This window comes from Tympanuchus pallidicinctus, unplaced genomic scaffold (assembly GCF_026119805.1).
Source record: "Tympanuchus pallidicinctus isolate F22 unplaced genomic scaffold, pur_lepc_1.0 scaffold27, whole genome shotgun sequence".
Lineage (NCBI taxonomy): Eukaryota > Metazoa > Chordata > Aves > Galliformes > Phasianidae > Tympanuchus > Tympanuchus pallidicinctus.
The window spans coordinates 192,046-209,311 of NW_026294744.1; the positions used below are offsets into that span (position 1 = coordinate 192,046).

The 17,266-nt window shown below is 37.3% G+C and overlaps 1 protein-coding gene across 4 annotated transcripts in view; it reads left to right on the forward strand.

Annotated features, from left to right (window-relative positions):
• The first annotated feature begins 1,373 nt into the window (after positions 1–1,373).
• The window catches only part of VWF (von Willebrand factor), a 152,230-nt gene continuing 136,337 nt past the window's right edge, over positions 1,374–17,266 (forward strand). For 2 of the 4 annotated variants that reach the window (XM_052690521.1, XM_052690524.1), the window contains exons 1-7: positions 2,823–2,897; positions 3,043–3,094; positions 4,371–4,529; positions 5,215–5,317; positions 5,409–5,617; positions 11,482–11,606; positions 15,873–16,089. In XM_052690521.1, coding sequence (XP_052546481.1) covers positions 2,838–2,897; positions 3,043–3,094; positions 4,371–4,529; positions 5,215–5,317; positions 5,409–5,617; positions 11,482–11,606; positions 15,873–16,089 — 925 coding nt within the window. In that variant the 5' untranslated portion in view covers positions 2,823–2,837. Of the gene's footprint in view, positions 1,504–2,822; positions 2,898–3,040; positions 3,095–4,370; positions 4,530–5,214; positions 5,318–5,408; positions 5,618–11,481; positions 11,607–15,872; positions 16,090–17,266 lie in introns of those variants that run through there. The other 2 variants (XM_052690523.1, XM_052690522.1) reach the window with 2 other exon arrangements.

Consider the following 17,266-nt stretch of genomic DNA (forward strand, 5'->3'; position numbering starts at 1 on the left):
CTAATTTCTTGCTTACCTTCTCTGGGTCCTTTGTGATATAGCAGATCCTCATATTTACTTTCTTTGCCTATTTTTCTAAGGCTGAAAGTTTCCACTCTTTGCCAAGAAACTAATCCCTATATCTAATCAATGTTATATCTTTTGTTTTCCTATATTTATGCATTCCACTGTTTTTAAGACAGATTGGATGACAGCATGAACATTATTCAAGATGAAAATACACTTTGTTTTTATAGGATTGCATAATGAGGTGGGTTTTTTAATGTGAAGAGTTTTTTTACAAGAGAAAAGTATGACGAACAAGGCTTCTAACTCCTCAGCATTAGTGGACTCATCATCTAAATTGGCTTAAGTTTTTACTAAATAATATACTTAAATAATTCATTGCTATTTTGCAAGGATCAGCCTAGTTGCCTGAAGAAACAATAAGGAAAATTGTTTTGAGGAAGAAATGATTATAGTATGAAGTATCATGATGATTTTTTTGTTTGTTTGTTTGTTCTTGGCTTTTCTATTATTATTTTTTATGCTACACTTTTTTAAGAACTGTATACTGTGACTAACAAGAGATTATCATTTTCAAAATTACTGACAAGACACCTAAGTGTTTCAGGGCTCTCAAGAAGTCTGTTTTTATTGTTCTGCTTTGTTTATCTGTGTTTGAAGTAAGGAGCTGATTCTCTGGCAGGATGTGACTTACAGGGAAATGTTGCCTGCTAAACCCTTTGTTATTGCCATTAGCTATTGGAGAATATGCAGCATGGGACATTGACAGTAAAGTAAGGTACCATTTGCTCTGCACTTCTTGCTCAGTGTATATTTGCCCATGAAGCTTGTGCTTATCTCTGTTGACAACTATATGCATGATTAACTTTTTACTACATTATTTCAGGATATCTCTCTGAACATGCAAATTCAAGACTGAATGTGTTGCTCTAAAAGAATGCAACACTTGTATCTGTTCCATGTGTGTTTATAATAAGAGAACAAAAGTGCATCTTTATAAGCTGGGTGGTTTTTCTTCGTTTTTTTTTTTTAACTTTTAAAGCAGTTGTTCTTTGGAAAAAATGCTATATGGCACTCTGGTCTTTGAGTCATAGCACATCCTATTCTTTTTAACAACAGTTCTTCAAACAAGTGTGCTATTGGCTCAGCCTGTGAGATCTGTCACATTTACACATGAAAAACATATTTTGAAGACTTATCTATCATGTAAGTTTTCAATACTACTTCCCCCCATTGTAATTTTCTGGCATTGAAGGCTACATGATTTACACGACAGTAATTTTTAAACTATTGTCTTGAGAATCAGACGGATGTGACGTTTGGTTTTTATCTTTCCTTTTAAATAAATAAAGAGTTCCTGGCTTGTACAAAACCAAGAAATTTCACTCCAAAGTCACTTCAGTCCCCTCCGTTGAGGGAACTATGGTGATGTAAGCTAAAGGTGGCAACTGGAGGAACTTCTTTTTTGTGCACAAGAGGAGTTTCACGTAGAAGAAGGTGCGTTTATTACCAGTTTAACTAGAAATAAAAATTAAGGAGGACAATATACTGGCAGATCTTATTGATTGTATCTGGATTTGTTAGTAGTGCCTGCTCCACAGGTGAAAACTTCAAGCAGGCAGTTTAGAACTGACTGGGACATAAAAAGGGACTGAAGATAGGTTTTATATCTTGTATTCTCTTTCCCTCCTTTGTAAAATTGAGGGGCTAAAAACCTAGTACAATATTGGATTCAGTCACAATTATGCAGTGCATGTACTAAAAATATACCTGACACAAGTTGTCATTATATTATAAGCTAGCTAGTGTTTGTTGATTGGATAGCTCTGTAATTGGTTTAGATAACAGAGAGAACTGTGTCTCTGGACCTAATAGATAAGGAAGTTCTGCTGAGGCTTTGTACTGAGAAAATAAGGAGGTTCTGCTTGGAATCAATAGCTGAATATGTAACATACATCTGGGAAAACCTCTACATATGTAATACGGGTAACGTATATAAGCTCAAGATCTTTTGTGCAAGGCATGTGTGATAGGAGGAGCTCAGCCCCCATGCATCTAGTGCTGATAATAAAGAATGCCTGCTAATACTCCAGTTTGTGTCTTAGTGAGTTTCCTGATTGATTGATTTATGCTATCATACCAGCAAGTGTGTGATCTGAGAATAATGCTTATTGTTTAATATTATTCCCATGTAGTTGCTAGTTCTTAGCTATCTTGCAGAATTATAGCAGATTGGCATTTGCACTGTTATATGACTGGTGTTTATAACATGGTTTCCTTTCTATTATAAGTAAGGCAAGCTGCACTCTTATTTACATGACCGTGAGCTGGATCTGCATAATTGACATTAATAAGATGTGTGTACCTACAAGAGAATATCATGCATGCAAACTTGTGTAAAACAGAATATGTGTGTATGTTAGGCTGAATTTCTTGTGGAAACTATCTTTTTCTTGCAGTGATAAGTGAAAATGGAAACTAATAAGAGTTTATCTCCTAATTGCTTTCTTGGCATGGATGGATAACCAAGTTACTGTGAAAGTTTACATAAACTTGATTAAAGCTTTCTGAAATGGTGTAGATCATCAAAAATAGCTTTACAGGAAAAAAAGTTAGGAAATGATGGGTTGTCGTGCAACAGACTACACCCCAGACTAAGAATATTTGTATGGGAACTGTTGAATCATGGCCTGAACCTCCAATTGATCACCTGAGGCAAACACTGAGTCAGCCATGGGAGCACAGGTAAAGGCAATTCACCTGGAGTGGAAAGGGTGGAACCTGGCTCCACCTCTCCTAGATGCCATTTAAGGACTGACTGCCACTGAGAAATGATCTCCTTCTGGAGATTGTTTTTTGTTAGGAGTTCTCCTAGTGAGCCTAGGACCCAGGTAAGTGTTTTCATTTATTTTTTCGATTATCCTTTTCCACTGTGATAATGTTTCTAGCTACGCAGTGTTTAGATACCAGCCTAAACGCACCACTGTATGAATTTGTTGATTATACGATGTTCTAATGGCTCTTGATTTTTGACAGATGCACCCCTTGGCAGTGCTGACAGATCTACTGCTGGTCACTGTAGTAACAGGTAGGAAAAATGTTTGATGTCTTGAAACTATATAGGTTGCTCTGAAAGTAGTTCCTCCTATCAATAGCCATGTGAACTATAACAGATACAGGAGCACAATAACTGCTGTGATTATGACTACGTACATAACAAGTGATGCACGATCTATTGCTCACTACCTGCTGACCAATGCCCATCTAGACTCCAAACAGCAAAAGGGAAGATCAGAGGCTTCCCATACCTCTCATAACTTCCGCATGATGTTGTATGGTATGGAATACCTCTTTGGCTAATTTGTCAGCTATCTTTTTCAACATAGTTATCACCACCAAAGCCATGCATTTTTGCCAATAATAAATAAGCTTTCATGTTGTTGTTTGTCTTTTTTTTTTTTTCCTCTAAGCATGACAACTGTGTGGCTGTCTGAAATGTGGCTTTTCTTTCAAATTGCTGTTACTGCTGCTGTAACAAATCACCCACACCTCCTCACATGCTAACGTCTACTGTTTAGCCCTCATAAATGTTGAGCAAGTGTTGATAAATGTCAATGGATGCAATCGTTTTCCTTGTGGAGGATTTCAGTTCCACAACTTTGCTTCATACGCACTTCAGTGTCAGACACAGACACATTTTGTCAGACTGCCCATCTGCTGCTGTCTGTCACATAGTCACAAAATTTAATGAATTACTATTGGGAAAGTTCAATCTACTTCTGATGTTGCAGGTCAACATAGTAAGATAGGAAGTGTTGCTTTCAGAGCAGCTGTCATATAATGTATTTTCATTGGTTTTTTTTTTTTTTTTTTTTTTTTCTGCAAGACACTTTCCCTTCTTTTGCACATCTAATCCTGCAGTCCTTGATCAGCCAATGTTCTCCTGATACTGGCGACATCAGTAAGGATCTTTTGGCTCTTCAACTTTCAATAAGTACTGTGTAGGATCAGTAAGGCTACAATCAGTGATGTCTGGCTTCCCGTACTAGCAGGCTTCACTATTACTACTGAGGCACAAATATGAGTGCATGGCATTTTTTAAAGCACTAAAATTAGCCATGCAGGGTTTAGGTTAGTAGAAATACAGATAAAAAGCTCTTTTGCTGATGTATGTAATGAAAAAAATATATTCCTGATCATATGGGCTGTCATGTCAGGTATACTGCCTACCTAGAAGCTAGAGATTAAGGTCCAAGACAGATTATATTCAGGGTTTAAAACAAACAAAAAAAAACACCAGGTAAGTTCTTAAACTATGAGGTGTTTGTTTTACTTTGGAAGTTATATTGTGTTTTGATATTCAGGATCCTCAGGTTCTTTGCTTCTGGAGTCATCAGTTTCCCGTTGCAGCCTTTTTGGGAATGATCACATCAAAACCTTTGATGGTTCTTTCTACAGTTTTGCTGGGGACTGCAGTTACCTCCTTGCTGGTGACTGTCACAAACACTCCTTCACACTCTTGGGTGAGTCTGAGCAAGATATAAAATAGTAACGCTTGCAGAATATTGTAAGCCTGTGACATTACCCTATGCTGAGTTCTGTCATTGAGAAAGAAAATAATATTTCCCTTTGTGAGATAGGCTAAGCTGCTGCATTAAAAAAAAGTTTCACTGGGAGTGAAATAGCTCTGCTCAATTGGATGACCAATATTGGCATCAAGTTCTTAAAGAACAACTGAGATGGTTAGGGGGCTTATCAAGAACAAAGTTATCCATGCCTAGTTCTTATCTCAATTCAGTAGATTCCACTCCCTTTTCTTACTGTTGAGCTATAGGTGTTTTGAGGAGGGAACATGTTGTTCTGGGGAGGAAACTAGGAAGGGAAAGACCAGGGATCAGAGTGGATAACTGATTCATCTTCTTGGGAGCTCTTCTAGCATGCACAGTGAGATGGAGAATTCACTAACTAGAGAAAATAAAGGGAAAAGCATGAGTCCACAGCTAGAGGCTGGGCAGCTCAGAGTTGATAGTAGCTACCCTTATCTTGAGACTACCTCTGTATTTCACATTATCTATTTCTATTTCATCTTAGAATTGCAAGTCTCTTGAAAATGATAGACAGTATGCTTCCAGTACTGCAAAACATTCTTACAAGTTACTCTCCTCAGTCTCAGAGCTAACAGTGTTTGCTAATATCACATATCTTCAGGTAACTACAAGGAAGGGGAGAAAATCGGTTTCTCTTTGTATCTTGGAGAATATTTCAACCTTCATTTCTTGTTGGATGGAAGTGTAACACAGGAAGACAAAAGGTACTAGTATTATTGGAACAGCAAATATTCCAGCAGGAAAAAACAATATGCTTAATGTCATATTCTGAGAAATTCTTGTTGTTCACCACAGGGTTTCCGTACCTTTTGCTTCCAATGGCATATTTATAGAGAAGGAGGCAGGTTATCATAAAATATCCAGCAGTGATTATGGCTTTGTGGTGAAGATTGATATCGATGGGAATATTCAGATATTCCTTCAAGAAAAATACTATAATAAGACCTGTGGGCTGTGTGGAAACTTCAATAAATTTGCTGAAGATGACTTCAGAACTCAGGAAGGTAAGACTGAGACTGTGCTTGTACTGTGATGTATTCTGCACTTTTCCTAATGGGTGACTCAACAATTCTGCTGATCCAGAAAAATGTTTCTACAAACTTATCAGATACTCATTTCGATGAAATAAAAAGCTGTCCAAGTTGTTTCATCTTCCCTTCCTTGTAAAGGGAAATGATGTAATCTCACAGAACCATAGAATTTCATTCCTGAACAAAACCAGTGCTCTGAATTTAATGCTTGGAAACATCAAATGATAAAATAGAGATGAAGCTCTGGGCTAAATTATGTGTAACATAGCAGTGCTGGGGAACAGATGAGAAAATCCAGCAAAAATTATACAAGAAATACCCATGAATTCAACTTATTTAAAAATCAGTTAGACAAGTGGGAAATGAGTAGTCTTTCAGATACAGAATACTTAAATCCAGAGTGTTGCTCCTGGAAGACTTATACATGGATTAGGCACAGTATGCTGCTATGAAGCACTTACTACTTTTTTATTCTGAGACAGGTTGCTGTGTTAGAAGTACACTTTGTATCTGAGTAGCTCCTAAAAAGAGGGAGAGACAAGATCGTTTTTGCTGCGCTCTGCACCATTATATGAAGTCTGTCAGTATGAGTGAAGATTAAGTGTTTTGGAGAAGTAATGAACATAACTTTCAAGGACCATCTTGATTTTAACGTATTTCAGAATGTTTAATAATTATTAGCATGCATTTGAATATATTTAGAGTAAACTAAGTTTAATTACTTTGCATTATCAATTTAACATAGTATGTCTTAAAATGATATAGAAAATGAGAGAGACAAAACAACATGGAGAAGTATCTGGTGCTGTCCTGAAGATGTGTATTACTGATGCCTAGGATTCATAAGCATGGCTCCAGTGTACAGATGAAACTGTCTTCACATATTGTAAATTGATTTAGCCTTTCAGCAATGCCAGTAATAAGATCTTACAGAATATCTTAGCTGGGCTTAGTGACTTTGTACTGAGATCTGAAGCTTGCATCTTGAGAAAATAACAGGAAGTGAGACTACTATAAGCGATAAGAGCAGCAAAGGAGACTGTACTGCCTAGCACTGTTCAAATATAGGATATGCCCTTCTGCTTGTGTTTACACCTTTTGTGCTGTATTTGTTTAACATTCTTAGAAAACTATATTAGAAAACTGTCTTAGAAAAGAAGCACTTTCCCATACCTAGATTTCTGATGTGAAGTACATGGCAGGGTTACTTCTTGGAAGAGCTGAAAAAACAGTGGAGAAGGTGATGAGACCATAAATGGCTCTTGTATGATGAAGACCTTTATTTCTGTAAAACGTATGGGTGTGCAGATCTGTACTCTTAACCTGAAAAATTACTGTATTATCCTAATTCTGACTACTTTCTACTCTGATACATTCTTTCATGTAATTTGATCTAGAATTAATTATATTAGAAATTATCTCCTTGACAGCTCTTCTAGCAGGGTGGCTCATGCACTCTTCCTGACGTGCTCCAAGTAAAATCAGCTTTCCATTTGCTCAGACCATTCCTTGAAGTGCCACAGTTAACTTTCAGGTGAGGGGGAGCGCAAACAGCTAGTAAAGGTGATGCTCTTTAGAAGGAGATCTAAGCAGATAATGTTATAAAACCACTTATGCTTTTCTTCAGCTGCAGTCTTTGTTCACCTTTTAGCCTGATTAGATCTTGTGAAGGTCAATGCAACCCCAGGATATGAGCTTGGCACAATGTCTTAGTGATCTGCGCAGAGGGGTTGACTTAATGTTGGCTGCAGACAGAGTCTGGCTGTCCTGTGTACCCGTAGCTTCCTGTTAAAATCTAGGTTTGTTTTCACTGTTAGTTTAGGTCTTAAGTTCTTATCTATTAAATGTTTCATTAAATACAGTAAGATCTGTGAGCTCCATACTTGAAAGTATTGGAAGTTCAACAGATTTTTCAGCTGAGCAAATAACTCAAGATATTTTAATCATCAAATGGCTTTGATTTAAACTGATAGGGCAAACTGTCTTGGGGCTAATAGTCCTCTAAGTAAGAGCCACTGTCTGTGCGAGTGTGGTGAAAGGAGAGCTTCTGCTGAAGTGTTTCTCTACCTCTCATAGATTGTAGCTCACTTTTTTTTAAAAGCCAGTGCAGGAGTTTTGTGTCATTTTCTGTACAGAAGGGAAATCCTGTGATTAACTCATGTAATTTAATGGTCTGTTTCCAGGAATTAGTTTTGGCACCAGATGATCACATCCCAATTTTATTTTAAAGTCTCAATCACTATGGACTGAACCTAAACCATAATCTCAGCTGTTCTGGAAATATCCTGCTTTTTATCACAGTTGCAACAAAATGAAAATGCTTATATCAACATAAAAAAGCTCACTATTTTCCCATATTATTAAAAAAAGAAATACCTCTATTTTAATAATATTGGTCACTTTTGCTCAGAAAAATAGTTTGGTTTGACGTAACTTGCTCTTCGAAAAGTGGATAATGACAGAATTTCATTGATTTTATTTGAATTATGTTGAGATGGTGGGTAAGATGAGAGGGAAGTTTCTGTGTTTTTGGACATTATTTACTTGCTGAAAAAAGTTATGATTTAATTTGATATCTTTCTGCTCATCACAGTAGTTTTCATCCTGTCAAATGGTTTTGGGCCAGTTTGGCCCAGTTCCATGACTAATGAGGCAGGGAAGAGCCATGATCCTCCTCCCCAGGAAATGGGGAAGGGGCATAAGGAAAAAGCAAGGAGAAAAACAAAACAGTGATAACAAGTTAAGGGAGGAAAACAAATTTAGTAAATATGATAGCATAATGGGAGATAATAATGTAATACAATTTAATTAGTGTTGAAGCTAATAAATGAGTGTCCAAAACCGAAGGTCTTACTCTAATGCTGAAGTTGTGATGGCTAGGGAGCACTCATAGCAGAGAAGAGCAGTAAAAGAAGGAAAAAAGGGACAGTCATGATTTCTGAGCAGTTTTCCCTCTAAATGGGAAATGAAACAGTGAAATCTTCTGGATTTGTAGTTCTTCTCTTCTGGGAAGTAGGTGCCTGGAAATATCAACAATCCAAGGAGCTTTAGCATTGACTCTTTAAATCCCTTGCACTACAAGATGTTATGATGTGGAATACTGACAACAAATCATAAAACCATGACAATCATTAGACTAATCTTTGCCATCTGCGGTAATTTTAAGTTTCCTTTTTGCTGTTCTTTTTTTTTAAGTGCCTAACCTAACTATTGTTTGAGTCCATAGTATCTAGGTTAAAAGAAAAAGTCAAGTCTGCTATCTTTATTATACCCACCCTTAGCATTTTCTGTATACTTCTAATGACAACCCTTCAGGAATTAGCAATGGTCATAGTGTTTAGTAAACTGTTTTTGTACTGAACTTACAGTACATCACTCAAATTTAGATTAAGAATGTAAATATATATATTTTTTACAACAAATTATAAGGATATTATTTCACCCTTTTTTTTTTTTTTTTTAGGTACAATGGGGATTATGTTTCAAGATATCCTCAGCATGATGTCTTGAATGTGTTAGCAGTAAGAACTAATATTCTCACATGAAAAACATTTGAAGTCACAAAATAGGGAAAGATTTAGAAAACTATCTATTCTGTAGCAAGTACCCATCAAAACAGAAGTAGTCCCACAGTCCTGGGAGGCAATTTGAGGAAGCATTCTTTTTCTTGTTTAACCCTGTCCTTGGTTGAAGAATAAGAAGCAGCAATGTGCCTTGTATTTCCCAAGAAGCAAAAGCCATACAGATTAACTTATGGTTGTCAAACCCTTTGGCTTGCCTGGGCAGTACTGAGTGAACAGGAGTTGACATGAGCTGCATATAAAATACATAATTAATGTATATAAGTAACAAAACTTATTGTTTATTATATTTCAATAAAAGCATAGAGCAATAAAGACAGAAAACTAATGGGGTATTTGACTTTGTTTTTGTGGAACTAATGCATAAGTCTAGTTCGAATACAGTGGTTGCCATTCCTCATGAGTTCTCAAGCTCTTTATATTTGGAGTCACAAATATACAAGAAAGGTTTCAAGATTTTTGGAAAAAAAATCTATTCTCAGCTTTCTTTATCAAAATGGAAAGAATGTGCTTTTTTTTTTTTTTTTTTTTTTAATGCTTGCAGGACTGTGTTTAGCTAGTGTATAAAAATGCATGAAATTATTTGATGTAACTTCAGCTTGCCATTTCAAATGCTGCTATTGTCTGCAATATGGCACAGATAAGAATTTTCACTTTGAAGGTAGATATTTAACTCATTTAAATGAGCAGTCAAATCCATCAAAAATGCAGATCTGTGAGCCATTTTTAATCTTCACATTCTGACACAAAGTTTTCTTTTAATTCAATGAAGGATTTGATTTTACTTTGTGGAGATTTTTAGCATTTTTCCCTGGTTTAGACTCTTTACTTCTGAAAAGTAAATGGTGACTCTGAGAAAATTGCTTTAATGTACTTTTTACTGCTTCATGCAAATCAAGAAATTTAGCTGTGTCTTTTCAATTGCAACAATAAGCCTTTTTTACAGTGACATATTTGTCATCAATACCTCTAATAAAAATGGCAAGTTAGCCATATCTGTAGCATGTGTATTTTCATCTACAGCTAAAGCACAAAATTTGAAATTAGCACCTTTACCCTCCAATTTTTTTTTTCAATAGATTTTCCAGTTTCTTCAGTTTACCTGGCTATAGTCTGATGAGATCAGGTGAGACAAGCTGATTTTAGGAAAAGCTGTTTTTTATCAGGGCATGTTTTATGCTCTCTATACATTGCTTAACAAACTTGCCATCAGGAAAAACTTTTTGCAGTCGTATTTATTATTGCATTAACTAGCTTTTATAACAGAGTCTGTTCAAGTTTTAATTTTTTTAAAATATTTTTTGAGATGACAGACTTTCAATTCTCCTGTTTTGTCTTTATGAAGTATTCTTGATATGCAATAAACTTGACAGCATGTTTCTGTATATAATGTCTTCTCAAATTGTGGTTTTTTGAATACAGGCAGAATTTACTTGCAAATTCAGCTTAGTGCTATATTATTTGCCAGCACTGTGCTGAACTCTCCCTGCATCCTGGCACCAGGCCTGGCTACTTGGTGAGGTGAAGCTGCTGTAATGATGATGGGACAGGAAGGAGTGCTGGCTGCAGTGGTGAGCTGATCTGGGCAGCATGTGGTGTGCAGACTGCAGTTTAGACATGCCTGCATTAAGTCCTTTAGATTGGCTCCTAAACAAAACAGGTGCAAATCTAGCCATGTCTGTGCCAAGAGCTGCTTATAATCCTGCAGAGAAGCATGATTCAGGACAAGATCCAAAGCAAAATTAGTTATGGTGTATGTTACGTTTCTTTCAAATGAGATTTTCTTTCAGAAATCAAGAAATCAAGAAAATGAAGGTTAACTGTGATCAGGAATGCTAATACTTCCACTGGTTCATGAGAGCAGCTTTGTTTTGTTTGCCTTTCTAATCTCTACTGTTTTGTGACTACTTCAAAATAGTATGAAAATGTCTAGATGTGCCTAGGTTTCTCCAGAGTATGTTCGACCAGCAAATAACTTCCAGCATGTTCATACAAAGGTGGGGAATGCTAGGAGCTGCCTTCTGCAGGCTTTGGTCTGCCCTGCTGTACAGGGATGGATTTTAGAAATCTGTCACTGTGCATGTCCAGAGGAAGTTGCTTTTCATACAGTCAGGCTATTTGGAATTGTAATTATTTTAGTGCTACAGATTTTTAAAACAGCTTACACCTGCCAATGGCATTTATAATAGCCAATAATGACCCTTTGTTACTCCGCACCTTGAAAAACTATGTGTTTCTCCTCTTGTTGGTTCACAGGGAGCCTTGTGGGAAACATCTATGATTTTGCAAACTCATGGGCATTGCGCAGTGAAAATAAGTTGTGCAAGAGAGTGCAGACTCCAAGCAGCATGTGCAACGTTTCATCTGATATTGCAGAGAAGGTTTGTGCCATAAGATACCATTTGAGTTTTCAACATTACCCACCTGAAGGCAGTTTGTCTGCTCTTTGGCAGGGGAATATAGATACTTTCTTGAGTCCTACAGCTGACATATTACTCCATCAGCAAAGTGGTTAGGATGCCAGGTGCAGGAGATACCTGTTTAGGATTTCAGAGGTACAGAGTGATCTGCAATAGCTATGCAAAACACTGTTTGTGTTGCCGCATGGCAAGTAAGTGGCAAATTGTGATTCCCACAAAGTGTGGGAATCAATGCTTAGTCTGGCAGGAAGCATAAGATGCAGTGGTCAGGCATATGTTGGAGGTGGCAGCGATGCAGTATGCCATGCTGTGGTGTGGGTGCTCCCAACACTCTTAAGGCTTGGCACAGGATGCAGATGTGCTTCCTTATTACCGAATGCAGTTTGCATCCTACTTGGCTGAATTATTTTTACAAATCTAGTACATACTGCCACCCCTCCACTCTGGAAAAACAATCCCAAACTCCAAACAGATAAACAAACAACTCATTTGAGCCTGAAGCATGAGTTGTTTCCAAAGTTACACCAACGTTACTTTGGAAAAAGTGTTTAATGGATGTCTTTAGAATTAGGTGAGCAACTCATTCTATTATTCTGTGAGCAGGAAAGTGTTGAGTGACATCTGTTGCCACCACCACTGCAAACAGCATTTGCGTGTGCATTGCAGTTGATACCCCTGCGCATCACCAGAGCAGGAAGATGCGTAAGTAAGGCTTTCTGACAGAGATGATCTTCTCTGTAGATGTGCACACTTCATGACACCCTGCTGTTTCCCCTGCCAGGAGGAAGACTTCAGTTAATGTACTATACTAGCTCTAACTCGTTAAAGAAACACTGAACAGCTAATTCTGTGATTCTTTTATCTTTTATTCTATAAACCATAAACAGGCCAGGCAGATGTGCATTGATGGTTGCCAGATCAGTCTTTTCCAGGCTGAACAGTCTCAGGTCTCTCACTTTCCTCGTAATGGAAATGCTCCACAACCCTAATAATCCTTATGGCCTTCCACTGGACTCCCTCCAGTAGTTCCCTGTCTTTTATGAACTGGGGAGCCTAGAACTGGCCACAGTACTCCAGATTTGGCCTTACCAGGACAGAGTAGAGTGGGAGGATGTACCTCAGGTTACCACTGATCTTCTTGACTGCAGAGGCATACTGCTGGCTCATGGTCAGTCTGCCATCCTTCAGAATATCCAGCTCCTTTCCAGTAGGTCAACTCCTAACTCATACTGATGCATGTGGCTCCTTCTAAGGTGTAGGACCCTATACTTGTCTTCATTGAACCTCATATGGTTCCTATCTGCCCAGTTCTCTAGCTTGTCCAGATCACACTGAATGGAAGCAAAATGTTACCCACTTCTCCCAGTTTTGTATCATTAACAATCTTGCTGAAGGTGCGTCTTTTCCCTTAATTAAAGTGAAGATGCAAGATGAAATCCAATCTGAGGAGTGGACTGCAATTAATGTTTTTTTTTTTTTTTTTTTTTTTTAACAGATTATATTAAATATTGTTCCTTTCTTGGACAAAGTTTGCTTGCCCACAAGAATATTAGCTGGATGAAATTATCTTTTCTCTATTGTGAATTCATGAGCTCACAGTATTTATTGTTGGCTAGATTTATTCACTACGCAAGAATGAACATAGTGCTAATAGCAGTTTTTGGCAGAAGTCCAGCCAAATTAGTACTTGCTAAAGAATACCGAGATTTTGAATAGCTTGCTTTATTTGCTTGCTCTGCTCTCAGAATGTACAACTTGTCTGCCTCCTTGCCTCCCTCCCTGAAGCCTCTGCTTCAGCCTTTTTCTCTTTCCTTGCCTCACATGCTGCAAAGTTGTAATTCTCTCTGTCCTTGCACCACAGATACTCAGCCAGAGTAATTAGGGAAATGGCTTTAGATTCCTTATCTGGAGCCTAAAGTGTTGCACTTTTTTTTATAACTAAGTTTAGAAGAATTTGGAGATGGTGAACTTTGTGTTGTGCCTCATTCAATTTTATTTTGTAAGCCTCTCAAGTTGCAGAATTGGTGACTGACTAGATGAAACTTGATCAAGGAACTGGTGAGTTAGGGAGAAGGTGGCTCTCCAGCTGGAAGCCAGGGATGGCAGTGCAGAGATCTCAGTGCTGCCCATTGCCATGAGTGGGTGCCTATTGTGGCCAGAAAAGGCTTATGCACCAAGAGCTCCCAGCTGGGCTACTTGTAGAAATCCTGATTGTACTTTGCCATGTGGAAGTCTGCTGGAGCTGCCGGTAGTTTCAGCTGTTGGTCAGGAATATTTCATCTCCTTTACAGCTTTTGTCCTCCTGTTCTACCAAACAATAGATGTTAGCACAGTGAGTGGGTGACTGGTGAATTTCAGCAGTGGTGACAATGAAAAACAAGCTATGTTTCAGACTCTTGCTGCAGAAATTATAAGAATGTGTGAAATACCAACAACAATTCTATGTGGTGGGAGTAGAGAACAAAGAAAGTCAGTGAGATTGTGACTAGTAGGACTTGCCAGTGTATGGACAATGCCAAGCCATTTAAATAAACCCTTAAGAACTGATGGAGAAGTAAAGGAAGCAATGTAAATAGATTTGCCTATATACATATTATACAGTAGTTTTACTCTCACTGATCTCTGTATTTTAAGCACTATTTCAGAATGGATTTTTTTTTTTTTTTTTTGTGCAAAGCAAGTCCTGTAACCAGGAATGCTACAGCAGTGGGTGAAACTGCTCTGTTCTCTTCATGTGTACTGTCCCCTAACTAAAGAACAAGAAGCTCTGCTAATTCAGCTTCATCATTAAGTTTTAAGGAAATGTTTGAAATATACATAATTTGCAGAGTAAGATATATCCATTAATCCATAGCAATATGTAACTGAGATGTCTAGAAGACAGGAAAATTTCAGCTATAATTCCTTTTATGGAGTTGAATATCTTAAGCAAATTGAATAGCAAGAAAACCTTAAACAAACCTTAAATAGAGAAAATTGTGACTGTATGTTGTTTTCTAGCATATAACTTGTATTCTTGATAATCAGTTAGAGATTAATCAATGGATATGTTATTGAACAAGAGTGAATAATTATGTAGGGAAAAAAAGGTTTTAAAAATCATTAATGATGGGTCACAAACACAGTCATAACACAGCAACTTTTACATGCTCTCACCTCAAGTACTTGTTTAGGCATTCAGGAATAGAGGGTCATTACTGCAAATCAATGAACTTAAAAACCTAACCTACCCCCCTTTTTGTAATAGACCTGAAATTTACAGCATGGCTACAACTGCTTATATAAAACAATGATGAATAAGTAGAAAGTTAAACTTCAAATATCTGTGTCAAGGTTATTTCAGAAATAATTCTCCTGCTTATTTGAGCACATTTTCATCCTTCCAGAAAGCTGCAGTAAAGATATAAGACTTAATGAACTATGACACAATGTAAACATAAGAGAAGATTTACTTGAGAACCTCCCTCAGAATGAAGTCAATTCTTTTTAGGCTGTGTTCTGTGTACAGCTAATTCACAACTTAGCTTGCTGCTATCGTAAAGGACACTTTCAGAGCACACTTCTCCCCATCTCACTATGCGGACTTGTCCTTGCACTAACTGTCAGCATATGGTTTAACTTCCTAGAAAAGCAGAAAATACTGCTTTCCTTCTTGGGTTATTCTCATACCATTTATGTGAGTTATATTGACCTATCATATATACCGTATATTAGACAAGCCAGCAGGAGTGACAGAAACATGAAACCATGAATAGAAAACAAACTTAATTCCTCAGATCCCAGTCAGAGTTGATCTTTCAATCTAAAACTTCCTCAGTTCTCCATTTTCTGGAAGAGGATCTGTTCATTTTTCTTCTTTCCTTACTGGAAAGTTTCTCCCCCTTGTTGTGCATCTTTTCCTGGTACTCTAGACACCATGTGGTTCTTCACTGGAAAGTAAGCAGTTCCTTGCTTTCCTGCATTTTATGACTGATCAACTGACATAACTTCAACTGTTTTGTATTAATTGCAGTGTTAATGTACCTCTATGTATACATGGATGTGGTGATAATTAGCTATTGACTGTGATGTTGTTTAACAACATCTTCTTGTTAAATAGTAACCTTGACATTATTATTTAAGAATTGTGGTGACAAATTGTTTGGAAAAAATTTTTTTTCTTCTTATGATTACAGTAATTAAATTATTTTGTCCCCTCTGCCTCCTTGTTCCTCACTTGCTATGCAGGATGTCATGGAAACCTGTGAGCTGCTAAGAACATCTTTGACCTTTGCACAGTGCCATCATCTAGTGGATCCAGAGCCATACATCTATCTCTGTGAAAGAGACATCTGTTCCTCTACCTACAGCATGAATGGTCATTGCTTAGTGTTTCTTGATTACGCAAGGAATTGTGCTCATGAAGGAGTGATTTTGGATGGGTGGCCTGAAGAAAGCTCATGCAGTAAGTTGACAGGATTGTTCCCAAGTTACTTATCCTAATGGAGGTCATGCTTGTCTTGAAGATGTATGTGTTGTAGCTAAGAACAACTGATGCTTTTTTAGGGTGTTGATTAAAGCAGGCAGGTTAAACTGTGAAGTGCCAATCACTTCAATTTATTTGAAGTGCCTTTGCTAGTTCTCCATTCCAAGCCCCCCATCATGCACCCCTTTGCTAAAAGTTTTCCTTAAGGAAGGGTAGTTTGAACCACATACAAAGATCCTAAGCTTCTTATAGATTTGTCTGATCACACTAACTACAACATCTAGAATGTTCTATTTTACATGCAGCTCATATGTGCAATCTTATCAGTATCATCATGAACAGCACTCTCTACTATTTAGTAAAGACAGTTATTTTTATCTTTGATTTACCTAAAACATCAGAATTGAGATGTTGATTTGTCTACACAATTTTTTTTCTTTTCTAGGTAAGAGATCCTGATTGGATCTTGAAATATTGCATTTATTAACTCAGTTTTCTGAGGTTTTGATTGCAAATTGACTAAGATGATTTTATAGAGGAAAGATCATGTTTGCCCCAACCTGCTGGAGTTCATATAGGTAGATAGCTCTACCAAAGAACCTCAGCATAGCACAAAATAACAGAGCAGTGAAGTCGCAGGCTACAGTGAGTGAGGATCTGCTCAGAAATAAGAGAAAGAAACTGCTTACCTTCAAAAGACCTGTAAGGCCCTTAAGTAAGCAGAGATCTTTAGATGAGATATCCTTAACTCCACTGCCAAACCTTAAATGAAGTCTGGGAAGGGATGGATCCTGGCTCCATCCCTTCCCTTCATGCACCTGAGCTCTCCTGACTGGCCTTGTTTTCCTATCAGGTTCTCAATAAGTAGTTCAAGCCATGACTTAGCATTTCCACTACACCCAGTTAAATATTTATATGCACAAATGGGTAATAATAAAAATCATTCTATATGTATTCAGTGATACATTTTTTTTTTCATACTTCTTATATTACCTAGAAAGACCATTTTTTTTCCAGTGTACTTGTAGTTATTCAGTGTATTTGTAGTTATTCATCATGATTTGTACCGACAGTCCTACAAGCCAAATTTCTTCTCTGGTAAACAACCAGAAAACACTGCCTTCAGATTATAGTTAGGACTGCAAGATATTGCTTA